This window comes from Cornus florida, unplaced genomic scaffold, assembly GCF_030987335.1.
Source record: "Cornus florida cultivar Cherokee Brave unplaced genomic scaffold, ASM3098733v1 CherokeeBrave_3.0.0_Hap2_Chr05, whole genome shotgun sequence".
NCBI classification, from domain to species: domain Eukaryota; kingdom Viridiplantae; phylum Streptophyta; class Magnoliopsida; order Cornales; family Cornaceae; genus Cornus; species Cornus florida.
The window spans coordinates 65,258,283-65,280,975 of NW_026775575.1; the positions used below are offsets into that span (position 1 = coordinate 65,258,283).

Genomic DNA, 22,693 nt, shown 5'->3' on the forward strand with positions numbered 1-22,693 from the left:
ACAGAGGATGATAGTGAGGTGCTATGGAGATTCAATCAAAGTTGATGATGACACAAAGGTATGAAGAAGCTGATGGCGTGAAGTCCATTAGGAATAAGTCTTGTGGCAAACCAGAGGATGCTCATCTTCAAGATGGGGCAAAGGTGATAGAGGTGAAGCCCACGAGGAACAAGTTTTAAGGACAAGTCAAAAGTAGGTGCTAGTTCTCAAGATGGGGCAAGGGGTGTGAAGAATGAAGAGGTTTGCTTTAAGCCCGATAAAGAGCAAAGCGGAATATGATGAGTGAAGAGGAGAGGTTTGTTGCTTTGAGCCATAAAAGTAATTGATGAAGATGAGTTTAAAGATTGGTGGGTTGCCATGCGTGAGCAATTGAACACCAATGGGGTGGATAGAGAAGATAGAAGAAAAAATGAAGAATGATGAATTTGAGAAAAGGTGGAGATTGTTAAAGTGTTTCTCAAGTTCATCATAGTGCTTTATTTGAGGTGGAGAAATTTTTAGTTGAGGTGGAGCTATGAAGAGCTTGAGGTGGAACTATAAAGAGATTCTTGTTCAAGGTGGAGCTATGGAGAAACACGTGAAGATAGAATTTTGAGCCAAGGTGGAGATTGTTAGGTTTGTGGCTCAAAATTTATGCGCAGAAAATTAGTTTCCTTTTTCGTTTTGAAAGGTGCGAGAAAAAGTTTCCTGGTTGGTTTAGGAATTCAGAAGACTTGGGGAAAAAGGCTAAAGATTTGGGAAAGAAGTTATACCTACTATTTTAGAGTTGAAGATGGATATGGTAACTCCTTGTAGGTAAGTTGATCCTTATCCAACAAGAAATTGGATTTGAGGAATACTTGTCCAACAAGGAATTGAGTTTTGAAGACTCTATAAATAGAGATGGGTATGAGGGGTTTAGAGAAAGGAGAGAGAAAAGATGTAAGGGGTTTAAGGGTGAGTGTTGTGAGGAGATGGGAGAGTATATGTAATTCCCGAGTGTATACATGTAGTCTCGATAGAGATGATGAGTGAGTGAGTAGGGGTTTTGACATGTGGTTGTATATTCTCTTCCTTAATTCATAATAGTGAAATCTCTCTCTCCCATGGACATAACCCTAGAGTTGGGTGAACCATGTAAAATATTGTGTTGTGCGTGGATGTGTATGATTGTTATCTCCATATATGCTTGTGTTGATGTGATGTGGTGATGTTTTCGCTGTGTGTGATGAAGGAGGGATTTAACTCTCAACAACAGCCAACCATTGAGTGAGTTGGAGGGAGTTAATTATCCCCAACACACATTGCTGAAACAAAATTACGTGTGAATTCTTAATAAATTAAAATAAAAATATTTACAAACATAACTCCAAACTCTCAATCAAGCAATTCTCCCCCTAACATGTAGGCACGGAATCTTCTCTCCCGCTTTTGTTAAAAATTGACAAATAAGGAATAAAAAAACACAAGAAAGAAATAGTAACTGAGAGAGAGAGATAGATATCAAACATCCACAAGATATACAATGAAGCACATAGAAGGAAAAATAAGACATGAATGTATTAAAAAAAAATTAAAAAAAAAAAAAAAAAAACCACCATCCAACCATCCATGATATCCAAAAAATATGTTTATCAAATAACATGACATCAAGGATCAAATGAAATCATCAATATCAGCCTCAAGATCTACATCTCCAACAACATGCTCAGTTCCCACATCCACATGCATGTTCCTCCTCTTTATTACCTTATCCAACTATTTGTTGTCATTCAATGATCAACTCATTAAGCTCTTAATTCTGTGCAAAAACAAAACGTCCTCATATGGCGATTCATCTGACATATTGTAAGAGAAGCATCAGAATCAGGTGGCAAACCAGATATGTTCTCAACTCTAGGAGGAATAGAAGAAACACTAGATGACCTCTTTCCCATTGCAACATCGATCCCTAGCATTTATCTTAAAAGGAATGGACCATTTGAGCAATTTAGCATCTATAATTCCAAGAGATTTGTCAATAGCTACATAAGATAAAATATCAAACTTTTTAGACTTTGAAATTCGAGTGACAATTTGAGAAAAAAAGAGTGTTGAAACAAACCTATGACAAGTAATAGAAGCTATCATAATCCTCACAATCGTGTCAGGGAGATTGATTTTTATCACCTTAGCGATGTGGTTAAGATTTCAGCTTTACTCTTTAGCAATTGACCCTTGTGATAATTATGGTCTAAATTTGAAGCCATAGACAAATTGATGCATGAAACCTCATATGTAAATAGATGTGGCATGAAAAGGTGAGTTATGCGCACAGAGGAAATCATGTAACTCCTTCATGGTCGGAGCATCTATGGAATTTTATGGGTAAGGGAGTGTAAATGCTTTGAAAATTTCAGCAATTCCAAGCAACTCTGACACAAGTTTAGAATTTATGACTCTCTCTTTGTTGAACAACTTAGTGGTAACTATAAGAAAAATAGTTTTTTACCACGTCCTTTTTACCACGGTTTTAAAGTAACCGTGGTAGAAAGTATATATTTTATCACGGTTATTTTAAAACCATGGTAGAAGAACCACGGTTAAGGAAAAACCATGGTAGTAATTGTATTTTTTACCACGGTTATAAAAAAACGGTGATAGAAAGTGAATTTATTTCACCACAGTTATAAAAATAACCGTGGTAGAAAGTGAATTAGTTTGACTGAGATTTAGGCCTGCTCTTTCTACCACGGTTAATAAAAAATCGTGGTAGTAAGTTATTCTACCACGGTTCAGGCACCGTGGTAGAAAGTGAATTTGGTTTAAGGGCTATACACGGGTCATATTCCCACTACTTTCCAAAATTTTAGGGCAAATCATTTCAGACCACACATATACGCCTCCATCTTTATTCTCGTTCTCAACTCTGAACTTGCCCTATCTCTGTTTTTGCGGCTGCAAACTACAAAATCTACAAGAATCAGATTAGCCTCCCATATCGCCTCCATCTCTATTCTCGTTCTCAACTCTGAACTTGCCTTCTCTCTGTCTCTGCAACTGCAAACTACAAAATCTACAAGAATCAGATCAGCCTCCCAAATCGCATCCATCTCTATTCTCGTTCTCAACTCTGAACTTGCCCTCTCTGTGTCTCTGTAACTATAAACTACAAAATCTACTAGAATCAGAACCCATATTGGTATATCATGTCAGATTGTTCAAAATATCAAAACCCATATCCTTCGGTTTCCATCGCCCGCTGTTCCAGTTCCAGTTCGCCGTTCGCAAGCTTCAGCCGCTGGCCCTCTGTCTCTCAACTCTTAAGCCCCTCTCTCTACAACTGCTAACTTGTATGTATGGGTTTTGTTTTAATTTTTTTTTTCCTAAATCAATTAATCAAGGTCTATAATTCTTGTTTTGCAAACTAAATCCTATTTAGTGAAATATTTTGCAGGATTTGAAAGACTAATTGGTAAATTTGGGTTGAAACAAGCTGAAGGCCCTTTTATAGGTAAGTCATTTCTTCAATTATTCAATATAAATATTTTTAGGGCAAATCATTTCAGCCTCCCCAATCACCTCCAGCTCTATTCTCGTTCTCGACTCTGAACTTGCCTTCTCTCTCTCTCTCTGCAACTGCAAACAATAAAATCTACAAGAATCAGAAGTTCAAAACCTCTATAATTCAGTTTATCTATATGTCAAAAATCAAAATTTCAAAACCTATTACCTATATCAAAACCTATATCGGCATATCATTTCAAATTGTTCAAAAAATCAAAACCCATATCCTTCAATTTCCATCGCCCGCTGCTCTAGTTCGGGTTCGCCATTTGCAAGCTTTAGCCGCTGGCTCACTGTCTCTCAACTCTCAAGCCCCTTTATCTGCAACTGCTAACTTGTATGTATGGGTTTCGTTTTAATTTTTTTTTTTTTTTTCTAATTAATCAAGTCTGTAATTCTTGTTTTGCAAACTAAATCCTATTTAATGAAATTTTTTATGAACTTTTTTTTTTTTTTTTTTGAATTTTAGTTATAAATATTTGTGAAGATAATGACTGAATTTGTGGAATTCTAAAATTTTAGTACTGTGTAGGGGTCAATTTGATACTGCATACTTGTATCAGAATTGGGTTTTTGGTACTAGGTAGTTTCACAGTTGCAATTTATTTTTTCTTTAGTTTGTCTACTGTTTTTGTGAACTAACTAATTATTGAGGAGTTATTTGATTTAATTTCTGAATTAAAACTTGTATGATTATATGGTTTGATTTGATATGGTGACTATAGCTTCAGCCCCTTTCAATCGTGGGTATAAATTCTTAATACATTTCACAATAAAACTTTCCTTCATACTCTGTGTGTGTGTGTGTTTTTGGTTAACATTCTTTGGTTATTCTAAAAGGAAGTTCAATTTTATGCTTTAGGGAAGCGAAGTCGATGTCAAAGAGATCACTCCGCAGTAATGCCGAGAAATTCGAGTTTCAGGCTGAGGTGTCTCTGCTCATGGACATCATTATCAACTCTCTTTACAGCAGCAAAGATATTTTTCCTGAGGAAGTTAATCTCCAATGCTTCTGATGTGAGCATATTTTACTTGTAAATTTTTTGGGATTTTCATATTTTTTTGATGATTATTTATGAGATATTACTTCAATTTCAGGCGCTGGACAAGATTAGGTTCCTTGCACTCACTGACAAGGAAGTTTTGGGTGAAGGTGATAACACTAAGCTTGAGATCCAGGTTAGTAAGGGATGGTTTTAGTATTGTACTTGTAGTCTGAAATTTCAATTAATATTAAATATGGTGTTTTTAATGGTTTGAAAGAGTATTAAAATGTTAAGCTTATAATCTGGAAAATGCAGATCAAATTAGACAAAGAAAAGAAAATTCTTTCCATTCGTGATAAAGGGATAGGTATGACGAAAGAGGATTTGATTAAGAACTTAGGAACCATAGCCAAACCTGGAACATCAGGTATCTTTATTTGTTTATTTATTTTTGATAAATTTAGGTATCTTTATTTTGTAAAGGATGAATGTATTCCAATTACAATATCGACTTTTCTTCTTTCCTTTGTGGGATTGAGGAATGATGGGCATTGATTAAGCTGCGATCAAAGGAACCAATATAGGGTTTTTAGTGTGGGAAATAGAGGGATGGTCAGGATTATGCCAAGCATTGACCACGGCAATCGAAACCCTAGGGTTTTTTCTTCATTGTCGCTTAACTCTGGCATCTTACCTCTAAGTTTCTCATACCACAAGCTTCCTCAACAACATCTCAAGCTCTCTCTTTTCAAATTGGATGGCTCTTCATTTAGTAATCAACATATATATATATATATATATATATATATATATATATATATATATATATATTATTTTTTGCCATTTTTGCTATTGTTGTTGTTGGATGATTCGTTATCAATTCGATTACGATTTTGAATGTTTCAGATGTTCATATTTCGAGGAATGCCATGGTTGTCGAGCTTAAGGTAGCAGTAGAGGGTTTATTTACCTCATCACTAAGGGAGGGTCAAGAGAAGATATCATGGTATAGTTATAGCTAAATTATACAATAACAAATCATTTGGTACTATGTGCAAACACACACACATGTACATGTATTTTCTGTGTATGTACATTTGCTAAAGGGGTGATATTTGAGTTGATTTGGGTGCAATAGTATTCCAAATTGTTGAAACGACATGCCTATTGTCCTTTAAGTTTGTTAATTTACCAATGGTACGATTTGCATCCCCTGCAAATCATCAAAAACTAATGTTTTGTTATCTAGAAATGGAGCCATTGGAGAAAAGTAGAAATCATTGTCAAAAACTAATGTTTTGTTAGGATTTTATCAAATGAAATTGTTTAAATTATCTACTGTTAAGGCTTGATTGGACGTCCCATGATTTGAATGTCCCCATATACAACATACCTTGCATAATTTGGAAAAGTAGGGCATTTTGATATATTTATTCAGACATGGTCATTTCAGGTTTAATTGAAATGACAAAATTCAAGATGCCAAACGTCTTTTTTGAGATGGTTATATTTTCCTAAGATGATTTATTTCTACCACTGAAATGATGTCTGAAAATTAGATGAATCCACATAAATTCAAAAGGTCATCCAAACAAGCCCTAATTTCTGTTTTGATTGCTGTCATTGTCTCCGTGTATATTTAAGCATGTGCCCTAAATGGCTAAATTACTTTTTTCCCAAATTTGATAGGGGTAGGTCACATGTATGGGGGCACTCTGCTTATGCCAAGAAGGTCAAAAGCTAGTCATTGAGAAGGCTAATATTCGGAATCTTGGGATCAAGGATGGTGATTAGGTCAATGCCATATATTTGTCATGTTCTAGCTTAGCACATTTTTTCGCTGTATTTGCAATTAAGAACTTATCATGCAATTACATGGTAGCATGCCCATACATCTCTTCAAACTGTTTTATTTGCATACTTAAATATAGTTGAGTTCCATATTTCTTAACTAAAAGTTTTGCTACCAAATTATTTGAATAAATGAGAATCTTGTATGGTTTATGAGACCTAAAACTTGGAAGAACCTGATGACTGTTACTCCTCTTAGATAATGGCTGGCTTTATCAATAGCATGTTGAGTAAAGTCCTCTCATAAGGAATTTTACATATATATCAAATTTTTAAAAAGCTTATACATATATTGTCATGTTCATTTAGGCAGTATACATTATTTTTAATGGTTATATTTTTAATCTGCTCTTATTTATTGCCTTTACGTTTTTGCAAGGTTCCTTGAGTTTTTTTATTGATATAGATCGGTGAAGGGCCTTCAAAGGGAATAATAAACGGGCTCTGATATTTATGTCACCTTTACATTTTTTTTCTTCTTTTAGTAGTTACTGTTGGAAATCATATCCATAAGTTGGCTCAATAATTGTGGTAGATTTATTGAGTCTTCAATATAGGCTAATATTTAGGTATTTTATTTTTATTCTGATTTGATTTTATTATCTTTATTCTAATTTTGATTTTATTCTCTTTCCATATTTGTAATTTTCCTCTTGTATATAATGACAGTCAGGCTCTCAAATTAAGTACGCCAATTTTACCAAGTTACTTTTTGGTATCAGAGCCTCAAACTTTCAAAAAGTTTAAGAAACCAACTTTTTCCTACTGAAAAAACGCCTCCCCCCTCTCTCTCTCTTTCACCGACTCTTTTAATCTCTCTCTCTATCTCATCACAGCCCCTTCCTTATTTCTTTTTTTCCTTTTCTTCACAAACCCTCTCTTTTTCAGGCCGCTGTTGCGACGGTCCTAGTGAGAGCCAATCTCCTCTAGGTTCGACCCCTGTAGGGGTATTCCCTTAGTCTTTTTCATGCACTAAGGGTCAGAAGACGTGTTTGTAATTTTTTGGGGCTGCCGGGATATTTGGCAGCATTTTCGGATCCGACCGTCGTGTCTCTGGCTTCTTGGTTTGATCAAAATCAGGTTTATTCCTCCTTTATTTGAAATTATTGGTAATCTATTGAATTGTTCTATTTAATATTATGGCTGAATCGTATAATAATAAAGAAACTCTCTTTTCAGTGCAACACACACCGGCTCAACGAGTTACTAGTGTGCTATTGAATGGCCATAATTTTGCATCCTGGGCTCGTTCCCTCTGCCTCTATGTTGGTAGAAAAGGCAAATCAGGGTGAATTTTGGGTACTAAAAAGATGTCAGATATTAAAGATCCTAAATATGCTCAGTGGGATATGGACAATTGCACCATTTTAGGATGGATGTTTAATTCTATGTTGGAATGCATTTATAATATATTCATGTTTTATGACTCTATTATTGACTTGTGGACTGCTTTGAATCAAATGTATGCTCATTCTAGGAATGATGCTCGTATTTTTGAATTATACCAAGATATTGCTAAAGCCTCGCAAGAAGGCCTGAATTTGTCTGTAGCTGATTATTTTGGGTATTTGAGATCTCTCTGGGAGGAATTAGCTCAATATGAGCCTCTCAGTGAATTTCCTTCCAAGGCAGCCTCTCTTCTTGTCAAACATCTTGATCGTCAGCCCAGAATTTGAACCACTAAAGTCTCAGATCTTGAATGCATCACCAATGCCATCCCTGTTGGAAGCCTTTGCTACTGTTGATGGTGAAGTACGCAAGCACCGTTTAATTCAGCCCTCACTTGTTCCTCTACTAGTGTTTGAGCCTGCTGGGGATAGTATGGCTTTTGCAGCCAACTTTGGATCACGACCTTCTGGAGGTCAGATTATTTGTCACCATTGTGGAGGGGTTGGACATGTTAAGGCTCGTTGCTTCAAACTTCATCCTGAACTAAAGCAAAAAATTTCTAGGAACCGATTATCTGGAACTGGTTCTTTTTGTACTGCAACTGTTGTAGAAACTCTTGTTACTATTGGTGGATTTACTGTATTTCCTGGACTGAGCTAGCTTTAGTCTCGGATTGGGCAAATCCAGGACCAGTTTGGCTCTCTTGCTTCTAGAGTTGGAGCTCCTTCAGCTGCTCCCATTGCCACTATTACTACAGGTACTCCTACTGCATTTCATGTTAAGGCCAAGCAGCCCACTTGGGTTCTGGATTCTAGGGCCAATGATCACATAACTAGTGAGTTATCAGTTTTTTCATTTAATGTCATACCTGTTACCCAATCTGTGTATCTTGCGGATGACTCTACATCTTACATTCACAGTAAGGGTGATGTTTGTCTATCTTCTGATATTACTCTTTCATCTGTCCTTCATATACCTACACTTGCCTTTAACCATTTATCTGTTAGCCGGCTTGCAAAAAACCTCTAATGTGCAGCTATATTCTTACCAGATCACTGTTTGTTACAGGACCTTTGTTCGAAGAGGATTTTTGGCAGGGGTTATTAGCGTGATGGGCTTCACTACTTTGGGGAACCACCAGGAACGAGTCTTCAAGTTTCTGTCCTACCTACTTCTAGTGTTTATGATGTTTTTTTTTTGCACCTTTAGTCTGTGGCATGCACGTTTGGGGCATGTAAACTTTTAGTATATATGCCTATTGTTTCCTTCGTTAAATAAAGCATGTAAGGACCATAAGTTTCAATGTGAAGTTTGTGAGCTTTCAAACATACTAGAACTAGCTATATTTCTCATATGAGTTGTGTTCCTAGTATTTTTAATCTTATTCATTCTGATGTCTGGGCCCTTCCCCAGTTGCTGCTTTCTTTGGACATCGATATTTATTGATGGTTATTCTCGTTGTACTTGGGTTTATTTATCGAAAAAGAAATCTAATGTGTTTCTTTTATTTGCCCAGTTTCTTCAAATGATCAAAACCCAGTATAATACTATTGTCCGTAATATTCGTTCTAATAATGGATAAGAATATGTTTCGAATGAGTTCCGGAGTGAACTTAATAAAAAGGGGATTTTACATCAACTCATTTGCCCCTACACTCTTGAGCAAAATGGCGTGGCTAAATGCAAAAACCGCCATCTTATGTCTGTGGTCCGATGTCTTCTGAGTGGTATGCATGTGCCTAAATTCTATTGGCACATGGTTGTTCTTACAGCTGCTTTTCTGATTAATCGTACTCCCAGTCGAGTTTTGGGTGGTAAGGCCCCACTTCAGATTCTCCAGCCTGATTATACATTGTTTCACTTTCTGCCTCGTGTTTTCGGCTGTACTTGTTTTATTCATAACCATAGTCCTTCTCGTCATAAACTTGATGATAAATCTATTAGGTGTATTTTCTTAGGGTATTCTGCTATGTCAAAGGGCTATCATTGTTATGATCCTGTGACCAAACATATGTATCATTCTCTTAATGTGACATTTCATGAAACTGTTCCTATTTATAGTACTAATTCTGTGGTACGGGATTCTCTCTCTTTTGATCTGGAAAAGGAGATTTCTCCTATTACCCGTCCTGTTCATCTCTTTGAAAATCACACTGTCCTAGAATCTCCTTCTCCATCCATGCAGGGTTCCCCTCCACCTTTGCAGGTCTACTCTCGTCGCCATTGCACTCAACCTCCCCTGCCAGAATCATTGTCAGAACCAGGTCCAGGTAACTGTCCTTCTCCTATGGCTCCTACCATTCCTGAGCATACCTCCCATTATCCAACCCGTGATCGTCACCCTCCTAATTGGTATGGTTTTTCTAGTAGCACTAACCACCCTATTTCCTGGTATGTCTCTTATGATGGTCTTTCAGGTGCATATAAATCCTTCTTGGGCAAGATTAGGACCGTTTCTATTCCTCGATCCATGTTAGAGGCCCTCCAGGATCCCAATTAGGTGTCTACCATGACAATAGAAATGGATGCTTTACAACATAATAATACATGGGAACTTGTTTCTTTACCTGCTGGGGAGAAAATGGTTGGCTGCAAATAGGTCTTTAATGTGAAGTACTTAGCCAATGGTTCTATTGATCGGTATAAGGCTCGGTTGGTGGCAAAAGGCTTTACTCAGATTCTGGGCAAAGACTTTAGTGCTACCTTTGCTCTTGTGGCAAAGTTGACGTCTGTGCGACTACTTATCTCTTTGTCTGCTGCCCATTCTTGGCCTCTACATCAGTTAGATGTCAAGAATGCATTTCTTAATGGAGACTTCAAGAATGCATTTCTTAATGGAGACTTACTTGAAACTATATATATGGATCCACCCCCTGGATTTCAGGCTGAGGGGGAGTATGCTGGGAAAGTTTGTAGGCTGCGGAAGTCTCTTTATGGTCTAAAGCAATCTCCTAGAGCTTGGTTTAGTCGTTTCAGTGATGTTATTCTATCCATGGGCTTTATGTGCTACCACTCAGACCATACTTGCTTTATTCAACGTCGCTCTGATGGTCATTGCATTATGTTATTAGTGTATGTGGATGATATCATTATCACAGGTGATGATGTTTCAGGAATTGCTCAGGTGAAACTTCATCTTCAAAAGTCCTAGAATGTGAAGGACTTAGGTCTTCTTCGATATTTTCTTCGAATTGAGGTTGGTAGATCCTGTCAAGGAATTTCTTTATCTTAAAGGAAATATGTTTTGGATCTTCTTCAAGATACTAGCATGCTTGGGTGTCGACCCGCTTCCACTCCTATGGACCCCAATCTCAAACTCTTAGTTGAGTTAGGGGAATTATTTTCAGATCCATTCGTGTATCAACGTTTAGTAGGTCGTCTTATCTACTTGACTAACACAAGGCCCGATTTGACATTTTCAATTAGTGTGGTTAGTCAATTCATGCATGCCCCTCGCTCAACTCATATAGATGCAGTCTACCATATTTTAAGGTATCTTAAGTCGTGCCCTGGTCTTAGTCTGTTCTATACCTCAGGAAATCAGTCTGGACTCTCATGCTTTACTGATGCAGACTATGCTGGATATAAGATAGACAGACGTTTTACCTCTGGCTTCTGTACTTTCTACGATAATCATCTCATATCATAGAAGAGTAAGAAGCAAGTTGTTGTCTCTAGATCCTCTGCTGAAGCTGAATACATAGCTATGGCTCAAGGTACTTGTGAGCTCCTTTGGCTTTAATCAATTTTGGAAGAGTTGGGTCTTGTAGAGAAAAGTTCTTTAAGGCTGTTTTTTGACAATAAATCAGCCATTATGCTTGCTTCCGATTCTATATTACATGAAAGGTCGAAACATATTGAGGTAGACATTCACTTTATTCGAGAGAAGGTTCGATCAGGTATCATTAATCCTATTTTTGTTCCCTCTTCAGAACAGACTGCAGATGTGTTCACAAAGCCTTTTGGGCCTTCTCTTCTCCAGTCTTCCATAGTCAAGCTGGGCTTGGTCAACATATTTGCTCCAGCTTGAGGGGGAGTGTTGGAAATCATATCCATAAGTTGACTCAATGATTGTGGCAGATTTATTGGGTCTTCAATATAGGTTAATATTTAGGGATTTTATTTTTATTCTGATTTGATTTTATTCTCTTTATTTTGATTTTGATTTTATTCTCTTTCCATATTTGTAATTTTCCTCTGGTATATAATGACAGTAAGGCTCTCAAATTGAGTACGCCAATTTTACTAAGTTACTTTTGTTACCCCTAGTTTTTCCATTCATAGCCTACTACATTTAGATGGTGGGACATTTTCATAACATTATCCCACTGCTTGGGAAGCTTTGGACTAGTTTCGATTGAAGTGCATCCATGAAGGGCCTCCAAAGAGAATAATAAACAGACTCTGATATTTATGTCGCCTTTACATTTTTTCTGCTTTTACTAGTTTCCCCTAGTTTTTCCATTCACAGCCACTTACATTTAGATATTGACACATTATAATAACATGATCCTACCACTCAGGGAGCTTTCGACTAGTTTCCATTGAAGTACATCCTTGAATGGCAAGGTGTTGCTCATAATATTTAGTAATTAAAGTTCTTAGTATTGCCCGCTTGCATTTTAGTGCATATCTTGCATCATTTTTATGACAGTAAGTAAATCAAATCATTTAAGCATTACTAGCTGCAACTTTAGTAAAAGTGAATAAATATATTAAAATGTGATATTATCTATATAATTCTTCTTCTTCCTTTTTCCTGTACCATATCTCCTGCTCTATCATTTCTCATCATTTTTTTTTTTTTTTTTTTTTTTTTTTTTTTTTTTTTTTTTTTTTACCATTTGCAATCTTTTTGGCCTCCCCTTCATCACTCTTAGCATAAACTGTATTTGCCAAATGTGTGGATGCAGTGATGGTTATTCTTTTTACACGAGTATCCAAACTTGTTCACTTCTTCTTATTCTTAACTTGTCATTGCTACTTTGACCTTTTTTTTAGTATCTACTATCTATTGACTTTTCATATTGGCAATTTTATATTAACTTAGTTAATTAGACTTCTCTTTGCAAATAACTACTATGAAATGTAACCTATGTTGATCTCATTACAAAATTACCTACTAAATCTCTCTTCTTGTTATGGATGTATCTCGTGGATTTGTAACTGTAAACTTACTTATATTGAAGATGGTCTGAGCCTCCTTTTGGCACTATTTTGTCAATAATGTTTTGCAACTTTGTGAGTGATGTAGTCAAGGGCGGAGGGAGGGGTGGGTGAAGGTGGGCTTCAGTCCCCCCCAAAAAATTTTTTTTTTTTTTTTACTATACTACTTTCAGCCCAGCCCAAAAAAAAAAAAAAAAAAAAAAATTAAGCCCACCCAAAATTAGCCCAATCCTAAATTAGCCCACCCCAATTAGCAATCCTGGATCCGCCTTTGGATGTAGTTCTCCCTTATGATCTGCTCATGCCATTACCTTCTTGGCACTCACTAAATTTGTAAATGTTTATTGTCTGATGGATGAGATAAAGTCATCAATGTACGATGGGCATTGATTAAATTTACTTTTCTATACAGCTTTTGTGGAGAAAATGCAAACAAGTGGAGACCTTAATCTCATTGGTCAATTTGGTGTTGGGTTCTACTCAGTATATCTTGTTGATGACTATGTTTAAGTTGTTAGCAAACATAAAGATGACAAACAGTATGTCCCTTTGGGCCATTTCATTTTCAAGCAATTGTTACTATCTTATGGTAGAAATATGATGTTTATTTAATTATTTTTTCAGGTATGTATGGGAATGAAAGGCTGATGGAGCATTTACTATTTCTGAAAATGTTTGGAATGAGCCACTTGGTCGTGGAACTGAAATCAGATTGCATCTTAGAGAAGAAGCCAGGGAGTACTTGGAGGAGAGCAAATTAAAGGTGTGTAAACTAAAAATGTATGATGAATGATAATTTTCAGTTGGTTTTTAGATTAGTACCTTTGTCTTTATAATTTATAATACCTATATTGGGAGCCATGTTCATCATTGGTTTTGTGACCACTAACTAGGACATAAAATAACTTATAATCGTTGATATAGTGAATTATACTTTATGTGAATGATTTATATGCTTGCTTTTATTATGAAAATGTTAAGGATTGAAGAATCTTATACCCCTCTATTCTCTAGATGGATTTCCTCAAGATTTATTGTTTCCACATGTGCTTGCTTTATTATAATACGAAGAGTAGATCTTTCAATGTACCTTTATTATAATGCTTGCTTTGCTTGGTTTAATTTTGGCAACTTTACAACTTGCTTTACATTAATTCTCTTACTTCAACTATTACATCTTTGTAGGTCAAAGCTAGGATTGCGGGTTGCGGTTGCCGTTACTTTTTTTGTTGCCGCTATATTTTTTGTATGCCTCATGAAGAAGTTGCAAGAAGATATGAAGAATTTTTGTTTCATTTTGGTTAAGTAAATAGATAACGTGTGGATCATGTACTTATTTGAAATTTGTATATGGCTAATTTTAGTATAAAACAAAGATTTGGAATTAGTTATATATATATATATGATATTATTGGTCAGTTGTAAAATATTTTGGTTATGATGCTATTTTTTATTTATGTAGGGTTTGCTTATGGGGTCCTTACAAGGCTAGTAGAAAGGAAAAAAAAAAATGCTTCAAATGGGCTACACTATTTTTTTTTAAAAAAAATTATATAACACTTTCTACCACGGTTATGCACCGTGGCGATTAAACTTTCTACCACAGTGCATAACCATGGTATAAAATCTTTCTTTCGATCACGGTGCGAGACTTTCTACCACGGTGGTGAACCATAGTAGAAAATAAACTTTCTACCACGGTGCGAAACTGTGGTAGAAAATAGACTTTTTACTACGGTGCAAAACCGTGGTAGAAAGTCTCTACTTTAATACCACGGCTGTTTCCACCACGGTTCAAAACCGTGGTAGAAAGCATTTTCCACCGTGGTAAAAAGTCATTTTTCTTATAACCTCCCCGTTCTTGATATTATATCCTAAGATATTTATTATTTTTTAATTATAATTTTTTTAAATTTTAAAATTTTTTAATTATTTTTATTTTTAAAATTTTTAATTATTATTTTTTCGAAAGGTTTTAAAATTTTATTTAATAACAAATTGAAAAAATAATCTCAAACTCAGCAATATTTATCGAATGAGCGAGAAGTGGAAGAAAGAGAAAGAAATTTCTAGACAGAGAAACTTAGAGAGGGGTTTGATGAGAGACAAATTTAGAGAGAGAGGATCGAGATACCCAAACTCTCTTGCCCACTAACTGATATTACAAACTCATTATGAATGGATGGTTTTGAATTATAGAGGCTTGAGATACTCTCGGCTATTTATAGCCAATTGAATCACCAAAATACTTGTTGGGCAAGTAGTACTGAGCTTGGTGATCACGTCTCCATAAAGCTATATATGTAGAGTATGTAATTGTTGACCAAATATGTTCTATACCCAACACACCATTTTCTGCCACAAGTTATACAATGTGAGCTACAAGACTTATTAAAATATTTGACCTCCAAGGTGATTAGGTAATGCATGTTGCCAGCTTCAAAATTTGAGCCATAAATTACTCAACAAATCTCCACCTCGGCAAAAATTTCATATGAGCCACTGTATCTCTAACAAACAACCTGTCTTCTCCACAAAACAAATTAATTAAGAATTTTTGTTAAGTTTGATTTATCTTCAAATTTAACCCTCGGGCTCTCTTTCTTCAACCCATGCATGTCTTGCGCAACCACAAGTATACCTCAAGTATTTCTGTCAAACTCTAAACGCTTATCAAAGACACCCTCAGAAATTCCAAGTTTGACATCTCCGTCAGCAACCTTCTCCAACTGCCCACAAATCACCGACTGGTATTGAAAAGTCATCTTCTCACCCTTGTGGAGAATATGATGTCCTTGACTTTTCCTCGCATCTCTATTGTGACCAACTACTTGCCTCCCACACATCTTAATCGCACTCAAATGGACTATCTCATTGCCACCAAGATTATTTCAAGTCAATATTACACCTATCATCATAGGTCTGCCTCCCTATGTTAGTTTTCTAATTAGTTTTGGTCTTTGACAAAAATCTTGTAAATATTTGATTCAAAATTTTGTTACATTTTCAAGTTTTTTTTTTTTTTTTTTTTTTTTTTTTTTTTTTTTTTTAATTAAAATCATTTTGTTAACACAAAAATGGCGGTTGCCCATGTGGGTTTTGTGATTTAATTAGTTTATACTAACATTTTCCCTTGACTTCAGAAATTAATGCGGGTCAAGGTTGACATTGTTTTCTAATTCATACTTTCTATATTGCCCAACATGCAGGTCAAGGTTGACTTAGTTTTATTCTCCATATGTCATAAAAGATTACAATTTTGATGATGAAAGTTTATGGTTTTACCTAATAATATATATATCTAATGACGAATGAGATCTTAGACATTCACATCGCCTTACAACAATTTTCCTAGATAATTAATCAATGATTAATATGATTAGTCAATGTTTGTTTCTTTATCCTTATGTTACTACATTAATACAACATGTGATTACTGCCTCACATTCCAAAAGAAGCGAGCTATATTTGAGTTAAACTTGGAGATGGAAATCTTCTTTCATTTCTCCCTAAACTCATAAGTTTACTATCCTAGGTTGGAACAAGTCGATTGGATCCCCATTTTTATGTCCCAGTGTCTCCCTATGGCGACATGGGGACAAAAAAAGGAAAGAGTAGGATGGGGTCTCTCTCACTTTTGGCATAGCGACCCCAGTGAGTGGCTTGCACGATGGGCTATTCAGAATTTATTAAAGATCATATTCATTAATTCCGATCAGAAAGCAAGATCTATTTTCCTCTTTTTATATTCGAATTCAATTGCACTATTAAGGGAATGAAGTGTTGGAAGAGCAGCCCTTTTCATGGATTGAGAACTAAGCCTGAAGTCTTCAGCAATTCGACCCGCGGGTAACTGGTTTTGGCAAAGTATAGTAGTCTGTTTGATTTTAAATGGACTAAAATTAAAATAATCTAAATATCGGATAAACGAGCAATTTAATCCATTCACCCCTCTAGATTTTGTTTTGAAGTTTAAATTTTCACAACCTTTTTCACATCGCATAATTCACACTTCATATTCATTCAACTGATAAATAGTTCAAATTAGCCAATATAAAAAACACAAAGTTACAAGACAACCCTATGAATGAAAAGGTCAATATTCATATTCAACTGATGTTTCCTCACTAGTGGTGGTAGTAGGAGTCTTAGCGGAGGCGGATCTGGACTTGACCACCACTAGAATGCGCTTGCTGATGTCCTTGGAGTAGATCTGGAGGATCTTAATGTCATCGGCGAGGCCGCAGCCGGCAGAGGCGGCGAAAGCTTCATCCTCAATGCTGCGGGCGGTAGCAGAAGCCTCGTCCTGTGGGATGGATCCGTAGCGTTTGGAGAGGACAGATGAGGAGGAGGAGAGAGTCTCTACGAGGTGGTTAATGACGGCATCACGAGTGCGCTGTGACGGCGGCCAAATGCTGAAGGATTTGATCTTCTCTGTGTTCTTGATCTCCTGGTGTTGGGTTTTTTCGGTTTTGGGCCTTTTTGAACGTTTTGGTTCTTGTTCTTCAACAATAGAATAATGAATATCAATTGTCATATTCCTAATATTATAGTGAATATTGATGTAGAAAAATGGGTTATTAGTTAATCCACTTTATGAAAAGGAACATGGATATCCAGATTTGCATATCATTGGAACAGTTGATGAGAAAAGAGTAAGAACCTAATCCAACAGACCTTAACATAATCATAATATTAAATAATAATAATAATAATAATAAAATTCTATTTCAATGCAATTATCATATTAATAAAGATTCCCAATATAACATCTATGGGAAGAAGTGATCAATTATGTTGGGGACAAGTGAATCAATTACGTGGATTAGCAAGAAGCCCAGGTGACCCAGCTTTCTGTTGGTTGCTTTATCTCATAGGTAGGGAAACTAGGGAATTGATGTTATAATTGTTCAACTACAATAATAAAAACAAGTGAAGAAAAAAGAAAAGTAAAGACGAAGAAAAATATATATATATGAAAGAACTTTGAAGTGAAAAAAAAATAGTTTGATTGAATAAAGGGAATGCAATTTTTTTGAAAAAAAAAAAAAAAAAAAGGTGAATGACATTGAAATGAAAGATAAAATTTGAGAAATTTATGAAAAAAGGAAATTTTAGGGGGCCACAATTTAATTTTTTATAAATGACATTACCTAACTGTAATATAAATTAGTGGGGCAAGCATTGGTACAGGGGAACACGTGCCCCGGGACCGCTCCCTTCCTCTGTATAGAGAATAAATATTTAGTGCGCTTGGTGCTCTGTACAGCAGACTAATCTAAGTTGTTCATGATGTGTATGTGCCGGCGCAAGTTTTGCATGCACGGGTCAAATTAGCCCGGTACATCGGACGCACCGAATATCTACTCTTATATAAGATACACAAACGAGCCGTGTACGAAATTTGTGCAAGCTTTCATAAAATTAAAACCCATGCATCTACCTTCTAAATCATTGGTTTCAAAACATTATTACTCCTTCCCTCTTATATTTAGTTATCCACTTTATCTTTTAGAATTTTTTTAAAATTTAATTTATTGTCCCATTTTAAAATTATCAAGTTGTCCTTTAAGTTTAAATATGTATGTTATGAGGTTTTAAGATTTTTGAAAATTTAAAAGAAACAATTATGCAAAGATAAAATTGTTTTGCTTTGACTTTTTTACTTGAATAAGATGAGACATTCTATATTATAAGATGGAATATTCATATGGGACAGAGGGAATAATATTTTACCAAATTCAAAGTTTCATTTTCAAGATTTTGCATGAGTGGTTTGTAGAGCAATTTTTTAGAATATCAATTTCTAATTAATTATTAAATTAAAACTACATATGTCAAAACTATTGTAGCAATAGTGATGCATCCATCCATGGTACTATAAGAGGTAAACATTTAGGAACAAAATATATAAAAAAAATTTAGATGACCAGTAAATAAAGAAGGTAAACTTTAAGTGGCAGGCAAGAAACAACAACTTGATTTACAATCATAAGCGAACATATAGTTAGGAGAGGTTAGAACAAGTGGCTGATCGATTTACCTTTTTTATCCTTCTCAATTTCTTCGACTCGTCTATTTACATACCCCTTCTCTGTGCAATCCCTATACCCAGAATGCGAACCTATTTGCAAATTTGGCTCATTCGATTGTGTCATTTCTTCCAAATCCTAGCCTGCTTTACCTTCTCTGGCCTGCTTTACCTTCTTCTACTAAGAGAGCTGCAATGCTTCTACAACTCATCTTTGACACTCATACTCCTTATATAACCAAATTTAGGTCAATGATTAATATGCAACAAATATAATATTATACATTTATATTTATATTATGACTGAGATATGAGAATGCAAGCTGTAACTTTTCATCTATGAACAAACAAAACATAATGCTTAATTGCATGGGATGTGTTTTTTAAAAGATAAATTGCAAGTTCAACAACTTTTCAAGCCAATATTACAAAACTAGCAACTTTTACAAAATATTTCTACAAAAGACTAGAATTAAATACAAAACTAACACAGTTCAGTGTTCACTTGTTATTTCATCGGCACGCTCATGAACCCTCATCGATGCAATTACCAAATTGCACTCTACCTACAACCTTACCAAAATGCTCCCAAGAAATTCCATTGACAGATCCATTTGTCTTGTAAAAAAAAAAAGACATTTGAACTATGAAAAAAAAAAAAAAAATTCTCTTTGAACTATGAAAAAGACATTTAACCCCCTAAACTATTTCATTTGTTGCAAAACATTAGTTTTTCGTCAGAAATCTAATGTCTAATGAAGGAACGTGACAGATGTGATTAGCAAAAATTTTAAAAGACAAAAATAACCTTTTGCCCAAACACAGCCTTATGCCTCTGTCACTTTTCATCGATCTTGGGATAATTCCAAAAAAATGGAGTTTTGTAGGTAAAAGGCCAAAAAGATGGAGTCAAACTTCAGTTTTTCAAATAAATGGAGTTTTATGAAAGGCGCTGACATGGACATGGAAATTTGTTGCAAAATGACCCAACTGCCCTTTTTCTCTCTTTAATAGCAGTGAAGATGGGCTCACTACAAGAAATATGGGTTTTAGTAACAGTCCTTTAGGGACAGTCTTTTCAGACTGTCCCTAAAACCTTATGTTTTAGGGACAGTCTTTCAGACTGTCCCTAAAACCTTATGTTTTAGGGACAGTCTTTTTAGACTGTCCCTAAAACCTATTTTTTGGCACAGTCTTTACAACTGTCCCTAAAACCTAACTTGCCCGTCCCTAAAACCTTATTTTTTGGCACAATATCACGAACTGTCCCTAAAACCTTAACTAGGCCGTCCCTAAAAATTTATTTTTTGGCACAGTCTAAAGACTGTCCCTAAAACCTGAATTAGCCCGTCCCCAATTCCACAAAAAAATAGTGCGGCAACAATTGGCGCTTCATTTTTTGTTTGGCGCTACAAATATATAATATATAAAATAATTTTATTTTACAAAATATACAAGAATTAGGGGTATTGGTGACCGTCCTTTAGGAACAGTAGAAAAACTGTCCCTAAAGATACTGTTTTGCGAAACTTGGCGCCATTTTTGATAAAATTACAAATATTTTAAATAAAAAATTATCAAAATAGCCTTTTGGGACGGTAATGTTACCGTCCCAAAAGGATATTTAAGGTGAAATTATATTTTTTTTAATACAAAATTATCAAAATCCACTTTTGGGACGGTAAAGTTACCGTCCTTAATTAACTATATATATATAAAAACGATGTAGTTTTGGCAAGTTAAGTATATATCTATACATATATTTCTTATTCGATGCGTGTGAAGATTTTTTCTTGCCGGCCCTAGCTCGAGTTCTCCTTCCGTCCTCTCTCTCAAACAGGTTTGTTCTTCCCCTAACCGATCTCTTTGTTTTCAATTAAGTATAGATCTGTATATGTAATCCACGAGGGATCACTCTACTAAATTTCTTATGCCCTAGGTCGATCTTCTCCTTCCGTCCTCTCACTCAAACTGGTTTTGTAAGTTCGTGTTCTGTGTCTCTACTCAAACCAGAGCGACCAGAAGTTCAATGTCTCTACTTATTCTTCTACCAGTGTTGTAAGTGTTTTTTATTTTTTATATTTAAATTTTTTTTTCCTGTGCTTCTCAGATCTGTATATTTGCTTTTTTGCTGTGTTTTTTATAGGATTAAAACAGAAAATTCATAAATACTCTCTGCTTTGGATATTGGATTAGCAAGAACCTCTGTATCTAATTGATGGATAATGTCTATGACTTTTTTTTTTTTAATGATTCGTATTGATTCAGGAACTCGCATGCACGAATTTATGCTAAATTGTTTATATACTATGCTAATGTTAATTCTATGGTTTCTTCTATTTTTATCATAGAAGTGAGAAAATGACTTGTAAATGCTTTTTATTTGAGACAAAATGTTGCTTTATGGTTGGGGTTTTTGATTACTTTGGTAAATGCTCCACCTGACTTAGGCTCATGAAACTATTTGGCGCTTGAATGAGTTGCCCTTCTCTTATTGCTCATTTTTTATTTTTCAATATATAAAACGACTTGGGAGGGTAACAATATTTAGGATTGATAAGCATGAATATGTGTGTTTGAATCAGATTTAGCTCGGCATATTAAGTGAGAGTTGTTGTTTTAGTTTCTCATGACCTATTTTCTTTCAAAAATGAAACCAAACAAAATAAAATAAAATAAAAAAGTAATGTGCATGCATAATATCATTTTCTTGTAGTTGACTTGTTAGTGAAGTTCTGAATGCTAACAATTTAGCTAGAGTCCCATTTGAAGGTTGTAAGCTAACTTTTTCCATGGTGGTGTTGTATTAGTTCACTTCCAAAACATGGAATATCTCATGCACAAGATCTTGTTCAGAACTGATAATTGGTGCCATTATATACTTATTGCTGGTCATATCCACTAGATGTTCACCCAAGATTAAGTTTGATCAGAATTTTAGGTATGATGTATTTCTTACTCCTCTTATTATGTTTTATTTTATTTGTTTATGTATCAATTTCTGGATTTTAATGCTCTATAAGTTTATATTACCTAGATATTTAGTTCTAATGCTCTTATTATGTTTTATTTTATTTGTTTACTTATCAATTTATGGATTTTAATGCTCTATAAGTTTGTATTACCTAGATATTTAGTTCTAATGCTCTCCGTCATAGATCTATCGTGATTATGCATATTTTTTTGTTTTCCTTCTTGTGTAAGTTATTTTCTAGTGGGTAGAAATCATAAACTATATATATATATATATATATATATATATATATATATATATAATGTTATTAATTACGAAATGTTACTTTTAAACAATAAATACGGATGCTAAATTGTTTTTCAATTCTAGAACCTGCCTTTTTTTTTAGTTGATATTCCTCATGTGCACTGCCTTTTCTTCTTCCTTCTTAAACTGATTTACACTTGTGCTATAAAGGTGGTCAAATATACACAAATCACAGTAAAACTATCTTCAGGAAAATAGGTTAAATCTAATTTTTTTTACATCTGTAGTTATCAGAACTGAAGCCAAGAGTGATTCAGATATTTTGATGTGCTTCTTGTCTTATGGTCTTGCTGAATTTTGTTGTACTTGAACGATCTGGAGAATTTCTTTGTAGAATTTCTTGGCCAGTTTCTTAACAGATTCAATCCTTTTTCCGAGCATTTTTCTATATATATATATTTATGTGTATATGTATAGAGAGAGGGAGAGGATGAGGAGGAAGATATGAAAATGTTGAGAGGAGAG

General features: G+C 34.9%; 1 protein-coding gene, 1 long non-coding RNA gene and 1 pseudogene across 2 annotated transcripts; 2 read left to right on the plus strand and 1 right to left on the minus strand.

Moving 5' to 3' along the window:
• Positions 1-4,390: 4,390 nt before the first annotated feature.
• LOC132310191 (endoplasmin homolog) lies at positions 4,391-13,462 on the plus strand (annotated as a pseudogene).
• Positions 13,463-13,594: 132 nt separating this feature from the next.
• On the plus strand, positions 13,595-14,292 carry LOC132310192 (uncharacterized). The gene is made up of 2 exons (XR_009482572.1): positions 13,595-13,680; positions 14,103-14,292. It is a non-coding gene; the product is annotated as an uncharacterized LOC132310192 (long non-coding RNA).
• A 2,721-nt stretch (positions 14,293-17,013) lies between these two features.
• LOC132309382 (MFP1 attachment factor 1-like) lies at positions 17,014-17,454 on the minus strand. The gene has a single exon (XM_059807697.1). It carries the CDS (start codon positions 17,452-17,454, stop codon positions 17,014-17,016), a length of 441 nt encoding a protein of 146 aa, XP_059663680.1.
• Positions 17,455-22,693: the final 5,239 nt, after the last annotated feature.

What these genes read in the sequence shown, in the direction of transcription:
- LOC132309382 (XM_059807697.1), bottom strand. Translation starts at nt 17,454, where the DNA reads ATGACAATTGATATTCATTATTCTATTGTTGAAGAACAAGAACCAAAA.